General features: G+C 42.2%; 1 protein-coding gene across 6 annotated transcripts in view; it reads right to left on the bottom strand.

Annotated features, from left to right (window-relative positions):
* Window positions 1-3,304: 3,304 nt before the first annotated feature.
* Window positions 3,305-17,951, bottom strand: part of LOC105494838 (forkhead box J3) — a 151,605-nt gene continuing 136,958 nt past the window's right edge. For all 6 annotated transcript variants that reach the window (XM_011763718.3, XM_011763717.2, XM_011763721.2 and 3 more), the window contains 5 exons: window positions 17,312-17,728; window positions 15,299-15,400; window positions 14,736-14,927; window positions 8,570-8,677; window positions 3,305-6,619 (listed from right to left, as the gene is read on the bottom strand). In XM_011763718.3, the coding sequence (XP_011762020.1) occupies window positions 6,504-6,619; window positions 8,570-8,677; window positions 14,736-14,927; window positions 15,299-15,400; window positions 17,312-17,728 (935 nt within the window). In that variant the 3' untranslated portion in view covers window positions 3,305-6,503. The remainder of the gene's footprint in view (window positions 6,620-8,569; window positions 8,678-14,735; window positions 14,928-15,298; window positions 15,401-17,311; window positions 17,729-17,951) is intronic.

The following is a 17,951-nucleotide window of genomic DNA, read 5'->3' as shown; positions in this document are numbered from 1 at the left end:
GAGGAGCCTCAGTGTGGGGTTGACAGTGGGCACCTTCTCCCACCTGAGCCCTGGAGCAGGGGAGCCGTAGGCACCAGGGGGCTGGGAAGGCAGCAGGCTTCAGAGGCAGCTCTAGAGTGGGCCCCAGCAGTATGTGGCTGAGAACTAGAGAGTCTCCTTGGCTTCCTCCAGCAAGCTCTGACACAGGAGAGGAGGGGCACAGATTCTAAGGGCTGGCTAGTGGAATCCCTACCTTTCTTTAGGAGCACCCAGCTCTGGGGGCTGCAGAGAAAGGGAGCACAGCCCTAAGTAAGGGTAAAGGAAACCTTCCAAAAGAGGAAAGATGCACAGCCGGCAGCCCCACCCTCTAGTGGCCACAGGCACTCACTGCAGCCTCATTGCAAAATAGCTTTGGCTTTGTTCTAAGGCCCTCATTCTCTGCCTGGTCGTTCTGGGAACAGGGCCTGAGACAGCCACAGTGCGGTGGTGAATGGCGCAGACACTGGAGCTGGATGGCCTAGGTTCAAAACCCCAGCTTTACTGTTGTTATTACTATTATTACCTCTACCACTTACAAGCTGAATGACCTTGGGCAAGGGACTTCATTTCTGTGGCTCTGCAAGATGAAGTTGATAATAACAGTATCTACCACACACAGTTATTTCAAAGAGTAAATCTAATAATCCACATCAAGTGCTTAGAATAAGTAATATTAAGTAACAGGAACTTTTAATAAAGAGTAGCTGTCCAATTCTGTACTTCTGAGGTCAGCATTGTTTAGGGGGCACTGCAGGAGAGCTGGGGGCTGAAGCCCTGACCTAGGGTTGAATTCTGGTTCTGACGCAGTCAATTACCAAGTCTCTGCTTTGCACATGTTGGCTAGTCACATATATTAAGGGAAGAATCCAAGGAGGTTAAGTTCAAAAATCACTCTTTAAACTCCTTTGGGAAGGCAGCACTTTCGTGGATAAACATGTCTCAATAAGCCCAACCTACCTGGCCAGCTTTTCTAGTTCTTGGTTGAAGTCTGTCTTTGAGCATCAGATGAAGCCGCTAGCTTGAACCCAGGACAATGCTGCACTAAACACGTGTATCTTTATCCACTGGAATCAACTCAGTAATGAGATGCTCACGCAGAAGGTACATGAAAGCAAATACCAGTTATAGACTCAGATTTGAATCTTCCATCTCACACTCAGGGGCACATGTCCATCAGAGTTGGATACTCCACCATCACATTATTCGTTGTGTCTCACCTCTCCAAAGCTGTTTCCTCTTCTGTAAAATGAGGGCAGTAAGAGTACTACATCATCATCAGGCTATTGTGTAGATCAAATAAGACAATATGTGTAGGAATTTTAAATCGCTGCCAGGCAAATGACTTTCTTCATTCTCTTCCCCCAAATTTTCCCTAACTAGCTGTGTGAAACGTGAGCACACCCTTCCCTCTCTGGGTCTCAATGTTCTCCAACAACAAAATGTGGGGGGGTTGTGTTAGTTGATTTCTAAGGCCCCTTCCTAAGTTTTTAGGATAGTGCTGTAATTCTAGGGCATTTAATGCAGTCAAACCTTCAATGCATTTGATCTTAGCCAAAAGGCCAAGAAGCGATCAAGCCTTCAATGAATGTTAACTGATGCTTACATGGTTTTTCCAGGACTCCTTTACCCAACTGATAAGGGTCACGTCTATAAACAGCAGCCCTTTGCACACTGTAATATCTTAAAACCTTGAGAATCATGCATGCATCTTAATCGCCTTATTTCTCATTTGATCAGCAGAAGTGTACTTCAGCTGCATCTAAATCAGCAGAAGTGACCACATTTAGTGGTCCCCTTACTGCGGTCCTTCAGAGGCACCGCGAATGACAAATGCTTACCTGTGATGGGAGTGAAGCACAGCTTTCCTTCCAAGGCACACAGACAGACACATGGACACACACACAGAGGACAGTCACTATTCTTGGCTTTGGGAAAATTCTTTTTTAGACAGCAGTGAAGTAAAAGGAAATGAACTCCGGAGTTAGGCCTGGACTGAATTATTCCAGCTCCTCTATTAGCTGTGAGAATTTGGGCAGGTTAACTTTTCTGGGCCTTGTTTCCCTATCTGTGAAACTGCTATAGATGTTTCTGGTAGCACTGTGTGGGTTAAGTTAGAAGCAGCCTGAGGCTTTGGGTAGATCTTGGGATTGATGAAAAGGTCCCCCTTCTAGAGTGGGAGGGACTCCAGGTTAATTTCACTTCCAGCCACATGGCTGGTCTGCCCGTTGCTTGGCCTGTCCGGGCCTGTTTCCACATCAGTGAAGTGGGGACAGCATTTCTCACAGAATTGCTATGCTCAGCTCTTGACCAGCAGCCCAGCACTTCTCCCGCCTCAACCCACAACCCGCACGGTAAGGGAGCTCCCATGGCTTGCTCAAGGTGATGGTATAAATGGCAATACCTCCTCCCATCTGTCTGGGACCCTTTGAAGACTCAACTTAGCAGCCCATACCTGGAGCCCTTCCTAAACCACTGCCCCAATCCTCAGTATGACCTCATTCCTCCCCACCAGAATCTTGCCTTACCAGAGCATACCTTCAGAATAGCCTCCCTGGGCTGGCATTTGCTACCTGTCCTGGGCAAGTCTGTACCCCGTAAAGGCAGGAACTGTGGCTTCCTCATCTCTGGATTTCTGTTTGACACAGAGTATGTGCTCAGCAAATGTAAAGCCCCACTTTCACCTTTTGGAAATAGCTCTGGAAAGGCAGTGCTGGGGACAAGACAGGGGGCAAGGGCAGGGGGTAGGGAGAGGGGAATTCCCTCACAGAGTATGAGAGGATTGTGTAAAAAACATGATGCCTGGAATCAAATGACCTGGATTCAAACCTCCGCTCTGTCACCTGCCAACTAAATAATCTAGACAAGTTTCTATACCTCTATCTGAGCTGTTCCCATGTTTGTAAAAGGAGGACCACAATATCTACTTAGCACAGCACCTGGCACATACTGAGTACCAGTATGGTTTATGTCGCATGTGCTGTTCTAAATGTTTAAATGTACTAATTTATGTAAATCCCACTACAACTCTGGGAGGCAGATACTATCCTCATTGTACTGGCACTGCAAATAAGGAAAATGAGGCCCAGGGAAATCCAGTGACTTCCCCAAGTTCATGGAGCTAATGAGATGCTCACTAAATGGCAGCAATTACTGTTCTCAGGTAGTAATGCAAGGGATACTATCTCAGTGACCCCAAGGACTCTGGGGTCCTGGCTGTGGGGTTTCTGCACCTGGACTAGCTCCATTTTCACTTCTTCAATTACAGCAAACGACGGAGACCAATCAGTGTTGTAAATAGAGTTAACATATTTATTTTAAGTGCCATTCATGCATATCAGTTCTGGCAGCAACAATCCTAATGACACTTGGAATATTTCTTTACAGCACTAAACAGTTACAAAGAATGGTTGCCGTTCATCATAGAGGCAAAATATGAAATCGTGCAATAGCAAAACTGTAGAAACATTAAAACACTGTCCAACAGCAGTACAGAGAGCAGGTTGTATCTGCACAAAAAGCCAATGCATTTTCATCACATATATACAATATAGATATGTACACATCACCCTCTGAATGAACAATATCAAAATACTCTATTCCATTTGAAATTATCCCCGGATTGATTCCCTCCCACTTCAAAGGACATCTGAGAGACATGTATTTACAAGAACACACATGAATACATTTACATTTCAAAAACTGCCACAAATGCCAGTCGGATTATTCTCCTGGACAGAGTACCCCCATTTGTTTACATGCATTTAATGTTCTTTTCCCCTAAAGTCTTCAGTCAATTTAAGCCCAAGACAGAACTTGTTCTGCATTAGCAACTACCATGCGAAATGGCCACTAGAGGGACTCTCTGCACCTCACCAGGTAACCCTGTCTGTGGCCAGGGCCCACAGAAAGCGCCTGTCCTGGGCTCCTGGACCACCTGGATCACAGGAGAGTGGGATGGGTCTGGGTGAAGGCTTTGCCTCCATGGCCATTCTTGGTAAGTTTAAATTCTCATAAAAATATTGATCACTGCAAATCAGTAAATGATTGCCAAATGGGAAATTCGCTTCACACAATTTATAAAATCATCATCAGTGGTTCTACTCAAATCACTCAGTATGATACTGCATTCCAATATCCAAATTGTTTAAAGTGCACATTGCTACCCAAGCAATTAAAACAGTTTCAAAACAGCTATTTTGGTGTCTAGAAAACAGTGACTTAAGCAAACCATTGAAAATCACCCCCTTTTTTTTCAAGCATTTACTCTGCAGGCTGCCATCTCATCTTGCCTCTGATCCTTCTAAGAGGGGCAAGTTGGCTGCCTTTCCAGAATCCTCTGATTTTCGTTGATCCAAGGGGCTGGAACTGAGCTTCCTTTTTCATGCCAAGTAGGGTCCAAACAACAGAGAAACATAAAGCTCTTCCTTTCTCCCCAACCTCACCAGCCCTTACCATGGCTGGCTTCCCAGTGATTCATTCAAGGCAACACTTCATTAAAACACACACACACACACACACACACACACAGGCACAGGCACACTCTCTCACACACAGTACACACACACACAAACAAAAGATGTTTGTTTAGTTCAAGTAGAGATTACTCAACCATAGAATCACTAAGGCTAATTAAAGTGATTTAGCATGGCTGCTAAGACCAGAGATGCTAAAAAGCAACCAGTGAGCAGTTACTACTCTTTGACTTCATGGACTATTTTTCCCCATTAGAATTGACACTTTTTTTTGGTCTAAAGAATCAATTCAAAATCTATTCATAAAAAAAAACAAAAAACAAAAAACAAAAAAAAACCCCTCATTTCTTCTAGTTTTATCATAAAACTAAGATAATCAGTCCATGCAAACTGTGATATGACATGAAACAAAACAAACCACCACCACTAAAAAAACCATTAAGAGGTGGGCTACATTTCAAAGAAAGGGACCAAATGTCATGCATACACAGACATACAGGACAACAGAAACAGCAGGCCACATAATATCTACATTAAACACTGAAGCAAATAAAATTTTAAGTGGCTCTATCCTCCTTTCAAGACAACCTAGAAGATGAGTGGGGAAACTTGCTTTAGAAACACTGCCCTGCTATTGTTGCCCAAATGGAATCTGATTCAAATTCCAGAAAAATCCGATTTAACTAAATCTGAATTAGCAAGAATGCCAAGACAGAGAAATCTATTCACATGGTAAAAGGAGTGATGACAGAGAATGACACAATGTCTCTCTGAGTGTCTTGTCTGTAAATTCTTATCAAGAAAAGTAATTCTGGGCTGGGCGCAGTGGCTCATGCCTGTAATCCCAGCACTCTGGGATGCTGAGGCAGGCGGACTGCCTGAGCTCAGGAGTTTGCGACCAGCCCGGGCAACATGGTGAAACCCCGTTTCTACTAAAATACAAAAAATTAGGTAGGCATGGCGGTGTGCACCTGTACTCCCAGCTACTCAGGAGGCTGAGGCAGGAGAATCGCTTGAACCCAGGAGGCGGAGGTTGCAGTGAGCTGAGATCGCGCCACTGCACTCCAGCCTGGGCAACAGGGTGAGACTCCACCTCAAAAAAAAAAAAAAAAAAAAGTAATTCTGTGCTTTCAGACACATTTTTCCTTAATGAACCCAACAGGAGCTGAGCATTCACAGAAGGTAGCAATAAATATTAAAATAACACTTCTGAATAATAAATACATAGATGAATGTGGAAGCACTGATGTGTTTAAAGACCCAAGCGATGCCCAACTTCTTACCAAACAACAAATTTTAGAGCTGTTATAACACAGATTTAGAAAAGCAGACATAAATACTCTATGATCCCCCAAGCATCAAAACCAATTTGGTCAGTTCTTCATGCTGCTCAGGAGCAACATGCCCCTATGGATTGTTGGAGAGTGTCAAATCCTGGGTTCCTTGACTTAGATTACCCACATTTCTAAAAAAGATTAAATAAGGGGAACTGGCTTTGGAAAAAATCTATTTCCTTTCAGTTTCCTACATCAATTAAAAGCATCCTGCAGAAAATAGCCTAACAAGGAATAAAAACTGACAATAACTTTCCTTTCAAGACATAATAATCCAATTAGAAAAAACTGAAGCCTTTCAGTAATTTTTGTACATATATTTACACATATGTATCTTTATATAAACTGCTTGCAGCAAAATAGGCTCCGTCTGAAAAATCAGTCTGGCACTTGTGGTTAACATCAAACTGACACAAATACACAAAAAGCCGTCCAAATCACACAACAGTTAGGAGCTACATAGGGCAGCTGGCAGGGAGACAAACATGTAGTACTTGTTCAGGTCAGATAAAAGCAGTAAGTTATCCAGCTAAAATCCTTCTGATTGTCTTCAAAAGTAATTTTGATAACATTGGTAAAGTGATTAGCAAGTTTGTTTTCTCAACTGGATTCTCTCAAACCTTTCCCTTCACTGCACAGAAAGGTAACGTTAGGGTCTGGTGTCTCGCAGAAACAAGCCCTACACAATTGAATCCCAATCAAAGTCATCCTGGATGTCATCTGGAGGCAGGGAGCGCCGCATCTGGAAGGCTTGGGAAGGCATCATGTGCTGCTGGTTCATGGCTCTGTGATGGCCTGGAAGGAAAGAGGCAATATTAGCAGCAACTTGGGTAGAGAAGAAAGAAATAAACTAACCCCTACTGTGTACTTCCTATATGCCAGGTACACATTCTCTCACTAATCCAACCATAAGCCTTCAAAAAGTGGCTCTTATGATCCTCATTTTATAGGTAAGAGGATAGTATCGGTTTAAGAGGATGAGTAAATTACCCAAAGTCACACAACCACAGGGGGCAAAGATAGGATCTGAGGTCAGTTCACTTGACCCACACTCCTTCCGTTATACCAGGCTGCAGTAAGGAAGACACAAGAAAAGTGCCAATGTAGCCAATGCTCTTAGTCTGTTTTGCTCCAATACGTTGTTTCAGTAACATGAATTGGCTCCCATGAGAATGGTAAACAGGATAATGATAGCAGTGCACCAATGATGTCATACTGAATTTTCCCCAGCAAGCTAATTTCTGTGCCACCAAGTAACACCAAGTGAACACAGAGAACATCAACAAGGGAACACAGGAAGCCAGGAGGAACCACAGTTGAGTACAGAATGCCCACCTTCCCATGCTCTTCTTGCACCAGTTTGGCCATGTGCTGTTACTGTATCTTGACAGACCCCCTTCTAAACCAGCTGCTTTTTAAAAGTAGAGGTTGATATTTACTTGTAGAATTCTTTCTTTTATTACAAATTATACATATCCTTTTAACTGTTGTGGAAGTTTTACTGGATTATTTTTCTAGTACTCTGATTACAAAATTTCAAGTAGTCTGCTACTCATTTTTCTCATATGCCCTGAAATATTTTCTTGTACAATTATTTAATGCTAAGGTTTTCAGTATATCACAATATAGGCGAAATGCCTTCATTGAAAAAAAAACCTGTAAGTTCCTTAATGTGGGTCAGGCACTAATTTACACAATTCTCATTTAATCCTAACAACTCAAGGACCTAGGTAGTGTTATTAGCCCCTTGTACAAACAGGGAAGCTGATGTAGGAGGGTTAGGTAGCTTGCCTAACATCACACAGCCATTAAGTGGCAAAGCATGAAGATTTAAACACAAGTGCTCTGGCTCCAGAGTCTTATCCACCTTATGGTACCACTTACAATTTACTAGTAAGCACTCACAACAGTAACATTCCTTCCCCCTTCAGCAAAGGACATATCACTTGGTCCCAACTCCTTCCTCACTGCTGTCTACCACACAGTTCTTCAAGGTTTTAATTCCACCCTCAACCCCATTACCTTTATGTCTTTTCCTCAAAGAGCCTAAGTAAAGAATTGTGTGGTATGCTGAGAAAAACAATGGACTCTGAATCCAGACACTGGGGCTTGAGTCTTGGTTTGGCCACTCACTAAACTGGGTGGCCTAGGCAAGGCATTTCTCCTTCGGAGCCTCCATTATCCTAAGGGATCCTAAAGACACTTTCCAGCTCTAACAATGTGCCGTATTCCCCTGGCTAAATGAAACGTATCCTGCATTCAAGAACCCAGCGGGAAAAGTTTATGAACCAGTTAACTACTAAAATTTACCTTCTCTACGAGGTACTTCCCTGGAAACTACAGCTGTGGGAACTCCCTTGGAATGAATGAAGCAGAATCTACAGGAGCTAATAAAGTAGGTTCCTAAAACCTGCTAAAGTCCTGTCAAACACCCTCAACTGTGACCCCAGGACTTCTTAGAGAGGCAAGACAATAAATAACTAGAGTAAGTAGAATCATTGCATCTTGGGCTAAAAAGGACTTCAGGTCCTACAGTCCAAACACCAACTGATGCTTGAATCCCTTCGTTAGCACTAGTGCCAAGTGGCTGTCCAGACATTGTTCCCTAGCCCCTCTTAACAGGGGGTTCTCTCCTTGAAGCCGCCTCATTCACCACTGGGAAAGCTAACGCTTCTCAATATTAAACTCTGGGTAATAAATCACACACCCACACACACACACCCCCGCCACACACACACACATTACCTGCCATCGTTGTTCCTGGAGTGCTGAGTGCCTGTGGGATATGAGGATAACCAGGGGGTGGCATCACTGAAGGAGGGAGATTTTGCCTAGAATCTATGTACAAATTTCCTAATCAGATTAAAAACAGAAAGAGGGAAAATATGTTACCACAAATAAAACAAATGGAGTACTAAAATCTTAACAGAATTGTTACCCTGAAAGTAAACTAAGCAGGTAAAGTGAGGAAAAAAGAGGAAGAAAATACTACTCTTTTCAGATGCTATAACTGTGGTCTTGGCCTTTTGAACAGGGTGCCAGGCTGGGTGTGAACACACTGGAACTAATGCTGGCACTGCCACTAACTGTAGACTGGTAGGCAAGTTATGTCTATTATTGCTGCTGTCACATACCTCATTACAATTCAAAAGTATTTTTGTATCCATTACTTCATCTGACCCTCCCACTAAGCCCCAAAGGAGGGCAAGACAGGGATTGTTATACCCATTTTACAGATGAGGCAACTGAAACTCAGAAAGGCTAACTTGACTTGCCCAAAGACACGTTAGTTTGACAATGCTAGGACTAGAATTCAGATCTCCTAACTCACAGACTCTTTTTTTTGAGACAGGGTCTCACTCTGTCACCAAGGCTGGAGTGCAGTGGCGTAATCTCAGCTCACTGCCGCTTCCGCCTCCCAGGTTCGAGTGATTCTCCTGCCTCAGCCTCCCAAGTAGCTGGGATTACAGGCATGCACTACCATGCCTGGCTAATTTTTGTATTTTTAGTAGAGATGGGGTTTCACCATGTTGGCCAGGCTGATCTTGAACTCCTGACCTCAAGTGATCCACCTGTCTCGGCCTCCCAAAGTGCTGGGATTACAGGCGTGAGCCACAGCACCCAGCCACTCATGGACTCCTTCTACATCACCACCTATTCGCCATTTCCCTGATGTTCTCACCCTTGAAGCAGGCCTAACCATGTGTGCCCTTGTGCCTGGGAAGCACAAGGTAACAGTAAAGACCTGCACATAGTAAAACAGCTACATCAAGCAATGATTAAAAACGTATTATTCTGAGCAGGGCATGGTGGCTCAGGCTTGTAATCCCAGCACTTTGGGAGGCAGAGGTGGGCAGATCACCTGAGGTCAGGAGTTCGACATCAGACTGGCCAACATGGCAAAACCCTGTCTCTACTAAAAATACAAAGAATTAGCTGGGCGTGGTGGCATGCACATGTAGTCCCAGCTACTCGGGAGGCTGAGGGAGGAGAGTCGCTTGAACCTGGGAGATGGAGGTTATAGTGAGCCGAGACAGTGCTACTACACTCCAGCCTGGATAACAGAGTGAGTCTCTGTCAAAAGAGAGGGGAGTGGGGAGGGGAGAGGGGAGGGGAGGGGAGGGGAGTGGGGAGAGGAGGGGAGGGGAGTGGGGGAGGAGGGGAGGGGAGGGGGAAGGGGAGTATTATTCTGTAGTGTGAAGATGGGGACCATGGATCTCATTCAAATTTTCAGAAGTTTCTTAATATATTTTCATTAACAGGAGACATCAAGTGTTAACACCTCCAAAATGTCAACTACGTTACATCATAATACAAAAGAGAGAGAGAACAAATATGACCCCTCCCCCAATAACTCATGAGGAATGATTATAAAAGTGGTTCACATTGTAAGGAACATCTGGAATTCTGGAAAGGCTACTTCCCTAAGGTTATTTAGTATTTCATGTAAATTACACTTGAATTCTAGTAATGTTGTAATGAAACTAAAAAACAATAATCATTTTCCCAGAGGAAACTAAAAAGAGTAGAAAAAATCTTCCACTTCTATTAAGGTAAGGCATTCTGTATTTGGCTGCTCACAAGTCTGTACCCTCCAGTGGAAAGCCAGACTATCCAGGCTTGAGATGGCCTCAGAGATAATCTACTCTGACCTTACCTCTGTCCATGTAGATAGGGAAACAGGAACAGAGGAAATGAGAGAGAACCAGGACCAGAATCCAACACTTCTGACCCCTGTCCCTGCCTCCCATGATAACATGCCTTTCATCAGTGAAGTTTATAGTCAGAACTGAGCTCTTCGATTGACTGACCATACTGATGATTTAGAAAGAAAAAAGAGGAGAAACGTTATACTAAACTATAGCTCTAATACTGGTGCAAGTGACGCGGGGCGGAATCCTGTCTCCAAATGCTGATTGGTCTTCACATGCACGGCTAGTGCACTTTCTAAAGACTGCACCAAGCTGGACGACCAAGGAAGGCATCCCCTGAGCAGGTGTTTTTTTGAGGAAAAAAAAGAGAACAAGATGAGAAAATGAGTCATGTGTCTATCTTAGGGAAGACCACTCTGAACAAGAGGGAAGAGCAAGTACAAAGGCCCTGGTTAGGTAGAGTGTGCTACCTAGTGTGTTCAAAGAACACCAGGGAGACCAGTAGTGTTGGAGCACAGGGGTGGAGGGGAGAAGGCAGGAGACAAGACCAGAAATAACGGGTGATCAGATTGTGTAGGCCATATAGGCCATAGTAACAACATTGGTCTTTACTGAGAAAGATGGAGGGTTCTGAGCAGAAAACAGACATGACATGATCTGACCTGTCTTGCAAAATCCCACTTAACCTACAAAGTCCAGCTTAAATGTGTTGTCTTCTAGGAAAATTTTCATCTTTCCAAGAGAAGTATGTACCCCTTTCTCTGAATTCTTACTGCACTTATACCCGATGGAGAAGTGTAGCCCTCAACATACTATATATATATTTTTTTTTTTTTGAGACGGAGTCTCGTTCTGCCGCCCAGGCTGGAATGTGGTGGCGCAATCTTGGCTCACTGCAAGCTCTGCCTCCCGGGTTCACGCCATTCTCCTGCCTCAGCCTCCCAAGTAGCTGGGACTACAGGAACCCACCACCATGCCCGGCTAATTTTTTAAATATTTTTTTAGAAGAGACGGAGTTTCACCATGTTAGCCAGGATGGTCTCTATCTCCCGACCTCATGATCCACCTGCCTCGGCCTCCCTAAGAGGCCTCCCTAACATACTGTATTTCTTGATGGACCTGTCTCAACCATTAGGTTGTGAACTCTTTGAGACAAAAGCTACTACAGGGGTCTTTATTCTCAGTGCCCAATACACAGCTAGACACAGAAAAGGTGTCTAGTATGTACTCAATGACTGCATCCCTACCTATATTTAATGACCTTTAAGCAAAGCATCAAATTACAGTAGTACAGCCAGAAGATATAAACAAATTATAACCACAGGTAAAAAGATTTAGGAAAAGATGTCATAGACTGTGTTCTGTAACATCCTTCTCCCTTCCACACTAGCATACTACACCACTAATTTCTGGAGTCTATAGGAAGCTCAAGGAGGTGTTCACCAAAAGAGGGTCCCTGAAAACAGGAATAACAGGAAAGGTTTAAGGAAATGGAGAGACTATATTCTGGGACTCAAGACCTACACCTAAATGAATTTTACAACTTTGGGCAAGTCACTTTCTCCCCCTGGATCAAAATGTACTTATCTGTTAAATAAAGGGATAAAATCAGCAGCCCTCTGAAAGTCTCCTCTTGACTATACTTCTAAGAAATTATGACAAAGAATTATTGGGGTGTAGAAATGAGGGAAGTAAAAGATCTGAATGGATGTGATATACAGGGATGTAAGGAAGAGAAAAAAGGAATGACAGAAAGACACACTTAAAACAAGAGGAAGCAGGCTGGACATGTAAAAAAAAAATCTGAATATTTGTGAACAGACATCAGCAGGCATGAAGTGATGAATACTTGGAGCACCATAACTGATGAGAGAACAACCTGTCAGAGGCCAACACAGCTTGGCAGGCATGAGTCAGAAGGAAGATACAAAAGGGGAGTGAGAGTAGAAAGAACTGAATAAACACTGAAGAAAAACTATAGTTTTTCTACCTTTGACAGGCTGTGACTAGGGTAGCACTGAGAATCACAAAGGTGTCACTGGGACCCTAGAGAGGAGGAGGGCCCTGACAAAAGAGATGACAGAAAAAATTAACAGAATCACAGAACACCAGAACAAATAGCCAAGGTCAAGGCTCAAGAAGAGATGACTACAGAAGTCTAGGAACAAAAGGCTTTAGGAAAATAACTCAGGATCTCAGTCTAGAGAGAATCCAGGAGTGCCTGGGTACTCTCTGACAGAGGACAGCAGTAGATAAACAGTGTTTTTTCCATGACAAAACTACCAAGTTCCAAGACCAAAAGGTACACATAGACCTTTCTTACAGACTTAGGGCACAAAACTGAAATTCAACAATGTGGGAGCTACTGGCTAACATGTACACTGGCTTTTGAGATTGCCTTCTTCTTCTTCTTCTTTGGAGACTAAGCCTCCCTCTGTTGCCCAGGCTGGAGTGCAGTGGCATGATCTCAGCTCACCGCAACCTCCGCCTCCCAGGTGGCTGGGATTACAGGCATGTGCCACCACGCCCAGTTAATTTTTGTATTTTTAGTAGAGACGGGGTTTCACCATGTTGGCCAGGCTGGTCTCAAACTCTTGACTTCAGGTGATCAGCCTGCCTCAGCCTCCCAAAGGGCTGGGGTTGCAGGCATGAGCCACCACGCCTGGCCAAGGCTGCCTTCTTCTAAGACTGACCCACAACTTCTTCTACTTGTCCTGCCTGAGGCAACAATCTATGAGCAACACAGGTACTTACCTCCAAACACACAAGACTAGTGATACATATATAAGGTATTTAATTTCACTTAGTACTTTTTGAGGCTGACTGAAATGATTAGAGGTGGAGTTAGCAAAGAAGTGAACATCATGACAGCACTTAGAAGCAACAATTTTGGATGAATATAGAAAGAAAAGAGGAAAGGAGAAAAAAGGGATAAAAAACAGAGGGAGGTGGTACACCTGGTCTAAGAACTTAAAGCAAGTTGAAAAACTGAAAGTGATATATCCTGAAAGGGACAAAGTATGGGCTTAGAACCCATGAGAGAAACAAAGAAGACATGCTGTCCATCTGCAAGAAAATATTTTAAAAAATGAAATGGAAGAAGGGCACATAAGTGAGGATACCTGAATTATAGAGATCTTGATGCTTAAAAATGAATACATATCAGAAAGGTACCAAAAAGAACTAACAAAAGGAGAGAGAGACAAAGAAGCTAAAAAGTTATCAAAAACTAAATTCTCTCTGGCACAGAGAGAAATCAGTCACGGGACTGAATGAGGCCCTTGTGTGGATATAATTCACTGAATGAATAGGTCACCAGAATCAAAGAGTGACTAAAAGTTTCAGGCAGGATAAGCAATTCAAAATAGCTTAGGAAAAGCTATTCAAGATGGAAGAAGAAAAGATAATAGATTTCCACTACATCAAAGGATACAGAAATAAAGATTTCATGAAAAGAAAGACATAGATTGATAAGCTTGAGTTGAATAAACTCAAACCATGGGTGGACGAAAGATGTGAAATAAGATAGAATAATGGTTAAAGGAAGCCACTCAGGACAGAGAAGAGAGAGCTTGTTGGCATAAAATGTAAAGTCAATATAACACACAGAAAAGAAATAAACTTGATGATAAGACAAGGTAAGGAATTAAAATGAAGAAAGAAGTAACTTGGATATGAAATTCCTATAGAAAAATGTGGGCAGTGCAATCAGAGTAGAAGACATGGCTGCAAGGATAAAGAATAAAGGAAGAAAGCGAGATTTTAAAAATACATAGGAAAGATTTTGGGTCTAAAGTAAAACATCAGTGAGACTATTTTCCATTACGTCCACTCTTCAAACACTTTGAATTCTTGCATTTTAACATTCTTAGGAGATAGACAAGACACGCCGATTTCCATTGCAGATCTGTACAAATTTAAATTAATATAATCTCATAATTATGTCATATAAAAACATGTTATCTCCAATATAATTTAATTATTGTTTGATAACTTAGTAAAAGGTTAATGACAACAGTTAACTGTAAATAATAAAGCAATCATATAAATCACAACGGAAGAACATACAGTCTCTTCACCTCAATTTTTCTAAGATATACCCTACATATAAATTATTTGCTTTCATTCATTTCTTATAAATAAAAATTTGTAAACAGATCACTGTCACCATTAGCAGCAAGCCAAGTTGGTTAAGACAGTTACCACATTTCGTATGAATGAGAAAATGAGAAAAATCAAGAAGATAACTAATCCCATACCTGTTCCAATGTGTTGGGAAGGTTTTGTTGGATGCATGGCACCATGACAAACATTTTGCTGAACATTACTCTGTGAATGAATAAGGCCAGTTTGTGTAAAGAACTGATTAAGAGAAGAACAGAGATCGGCAAACTGAACTTGATCTAAAGACCAGTTCTTGAGATCTGCCTGTCTCATACTCTCCATCAGACCTATGAGGAAAGCATTAAAAATATGTTAGCACAGTTATGCAACAAACATTGCAAGGAAAATAGCAAGATACAATTTTTTTCAGCCCTCAAAATTTCCACTCACTCCATTTTATGGCAGTGATTTGCCCACGCAATGAAGAATGATCTTTTTAAGTTATTCAAAGCCCAATTATTTTAAATGTGGCCAAATTTCTTTCAGAACTTGTCTGTGACCCTCTGCTATATCAACTGGCCAAAATCATTATGAATTTTACCAACTGCAAAAGAAATGCTATATAAGATGTTTATTTCTACTACAAAGAAAGTTATAATCTAGCAGAGAAACAGGATCATGTGTATTTGGTTATATGTCAAAAAGAACCAACACTCACCTTGAAACTGTGAAAGGTCTACATCTGACCAATTAACACTGCTGGCAATTCGACAGCTTTCTTTTAGCATATCAAGTGTCGCATACCAATCATTTGAAACACCTATAAAAGTAATATTGACAACAGTCTAATTCCTGGATGGTGAAAGGGTGAAGTGTGGTAAGGGAAAACGATGAGCTGGCCCTATTCCTGAAATTGGCTGATTCTTGTCCAGTCTTACAAGGGGATTTGTACTCATTATTATCATGTGTTGGGCAATCTGCTCTGTGAGATAGGCAGAAAGGTATTATTTCTCTCCGTTTTACAAATAAAAGAAACTGAACCAGAGAGGTGACATAACTTAGCAAGGTTATCATGATGAATCTAAGACTTGAACCCAGGTCTTCTAACCTCCAGTCTGGCAGCTTCCAAACTGCCACATCACCTAGTAATATCAAACTTGATACTGCTCTTTACATTATAGTACCAATAAATGAACAGGTGGGAAATGTCATGCAAATCTGTATTTTCCCCTATATAAAGTTCATTTTCCTGTCTTGCTATGACCTTAAAAGAACTTAGAGAGGCAGGTTCTCATTTAGAAGCAATACACAGTACAATTTAATGCAATGACTTAAGGCAGGTGGATCAGACCATATAGTAAGAGTAAATGCTTCTTCCAAGGCAATCTTAGGAGAAAAAAATTTAACACAGTCCCCCTGCCAAGTTAGTGAAGGAAGAGGAGTGAGATCTCTGTAAGAAATGCTGATGAATCCACGTCACGGCATTTCTAGTCAGAAATGGTATCCTCTGGTATGACATCAGAAGAGTTTAAGACTCCATAATCTGTATGTCAGCAAACCAGTCATTAGTCAGAGGCCATGTAGCAAGAGTTACCCTCAATGAGACAGCAGTACTGAATAGAGGAAGAAAATTCTCCATTCAGTGACTGCTGTCAAGCCACTCTGTTTCTAGGATCACCCCTGCATGGATGAAGATAAAGACCAACAAAAAGGGTTGGTTGGTTTGCTTTTGCTACATCAAGGCATCTCTTGGCTATATCAACTACTGGCTACTTGATTACAAAATTCTGCCAATTATGGATTTTTAAAATAAACAATCAACTAGAGACAACATGACCCTGCCAGGAAGCAAGTCATAATTTAGGAAGAAATTTGTTGCGGGGTGGGAGGGGATTAAACTAATACCCAAATGAGCCACGAACATTCAAGTCTACCAGACTCAGATCCTTTAGTTCAAGAAGAACTTCACGGATAAGGAAACCAAAGTTCAAAGGAATTATATGATTTAAGTCACTTAGTAATACAACAGCCAAAGCAGTACTAGAATCCCGATCTCTTGAGGTAAACGCAACTCAGGTAGTCAAAAGGTCAGGGTAGGAAAAAGGTTAAATGAAATGAAATTATGACCAGGAACCAGGGCACTTGCCATGACTAATTTGTTGTTGTGGGTAAGAGGAAGAGGAGGCTCCTTTAATAAATACTGACTTGGCAAATAAAAATAAAGCAAACTCTGCAAAGAGTGGGTGAGCAAACCCTACCCACTTAGTAAATGTCTGCTAATTTTAGTTCTTTTAGAATAACTGGTGTTACAAGCTTTGAAGTCAGACATGTCAGAATATAAATCCCAGTTCTACCACTTACCACAGTATGATCTTAGGCAAATTACTTAAAATTCTTTTAGTTGCATTTTCCTATATATAAAATGTGGTCATCTATACTTGATTTGGGAGGATAATGTAAGATAATGTATCTAAATTACAAACAACAGTTAAAATCAAAACCTGCAAGGGTTGCTGGGTTTGCCTATGTTGCCACAATAAATTTTAATCAAGAAAATCGCCAGGTCAGTCTATGAATTAAATGAGTTACAACTATAGGATTATAGCAAGGAAACATAAAAGGAAACAGATGAAAAGAGGTTTTGGTAGCAAATACTACATGAGCTCCAAATAACAAAGGACAGATCCTAATTCACAGTTAGCCAAACACAAGCCAGGAGACAAAAACTTACCAGAATTACAGGATACCTGTTGTGGGGGTGGGGGTGCCTGATGTGTTAACGTCTGATGCTGATGGTTCGGATGGTGCTGTATGTGTTGATGTGGAGAGGGATGCTGGGGGTGAGGAGACTGGAGCTGGCTGTGTTGCTGTGGGTGTGGTGCTGGGTGCGGGGAACGCTGTGGATGCTGTGGTAAACCATGAGGTCGATGGGGAGGATGTGGAGATGGCTGTGTGTGCATCTGGGGGTGAGATAGTGAGACCTGTGCAACCGAATTACTGCCTGTGGTATTGAGGCCACTGCCATGACTGTTGGACAGGCTGCTTTGGTTGCTGTGTGGGTGAGTGCTCACTGTACTGCTGGGAGAGTGCTGATAGGAACATGAAGTGTGGGACTGCTGGGAAGATTCAGAAGGGATGTTCATCAAACCTAAAAACAGTCAGAGAGAGCAAGATCGTTTATGGTCGGATTTCAGCTGTATTTTATGACAAACGTTTGTAAAATTATTAATGTAACAAAAGCATATGATGCCAGGGAGCTACACTGGTTCAATTTAACAAGTGCTAATGCAACATCCACTACAAACTAGGCTCTGTGGTTATTGAGAAGAAATATAATTCCCCACCCTTGAGCGGAAGAGAAAGACAAGATT

This window comes from Macaca nemestrina, chromosome 1, assembly GCF_043159975.1.
Source record: "Macaca nemestrina isolate mMacNem1 chromosome 1, mMacNem.hap1, whole genome shotgun sequence".
Classification (NCBI taxonomy): domain Eukaryota; kingdom Metazoa; phylum Chordata; class Mammalia; order Primates; family Cercopithecidae; genus Macaca; species Macaca nemestrina.
The sequence above is the reverse complement of the archived record's forward strand: the minus strand, read 5'-3'. Positions and strand labels throughout refer to the sequence as shown.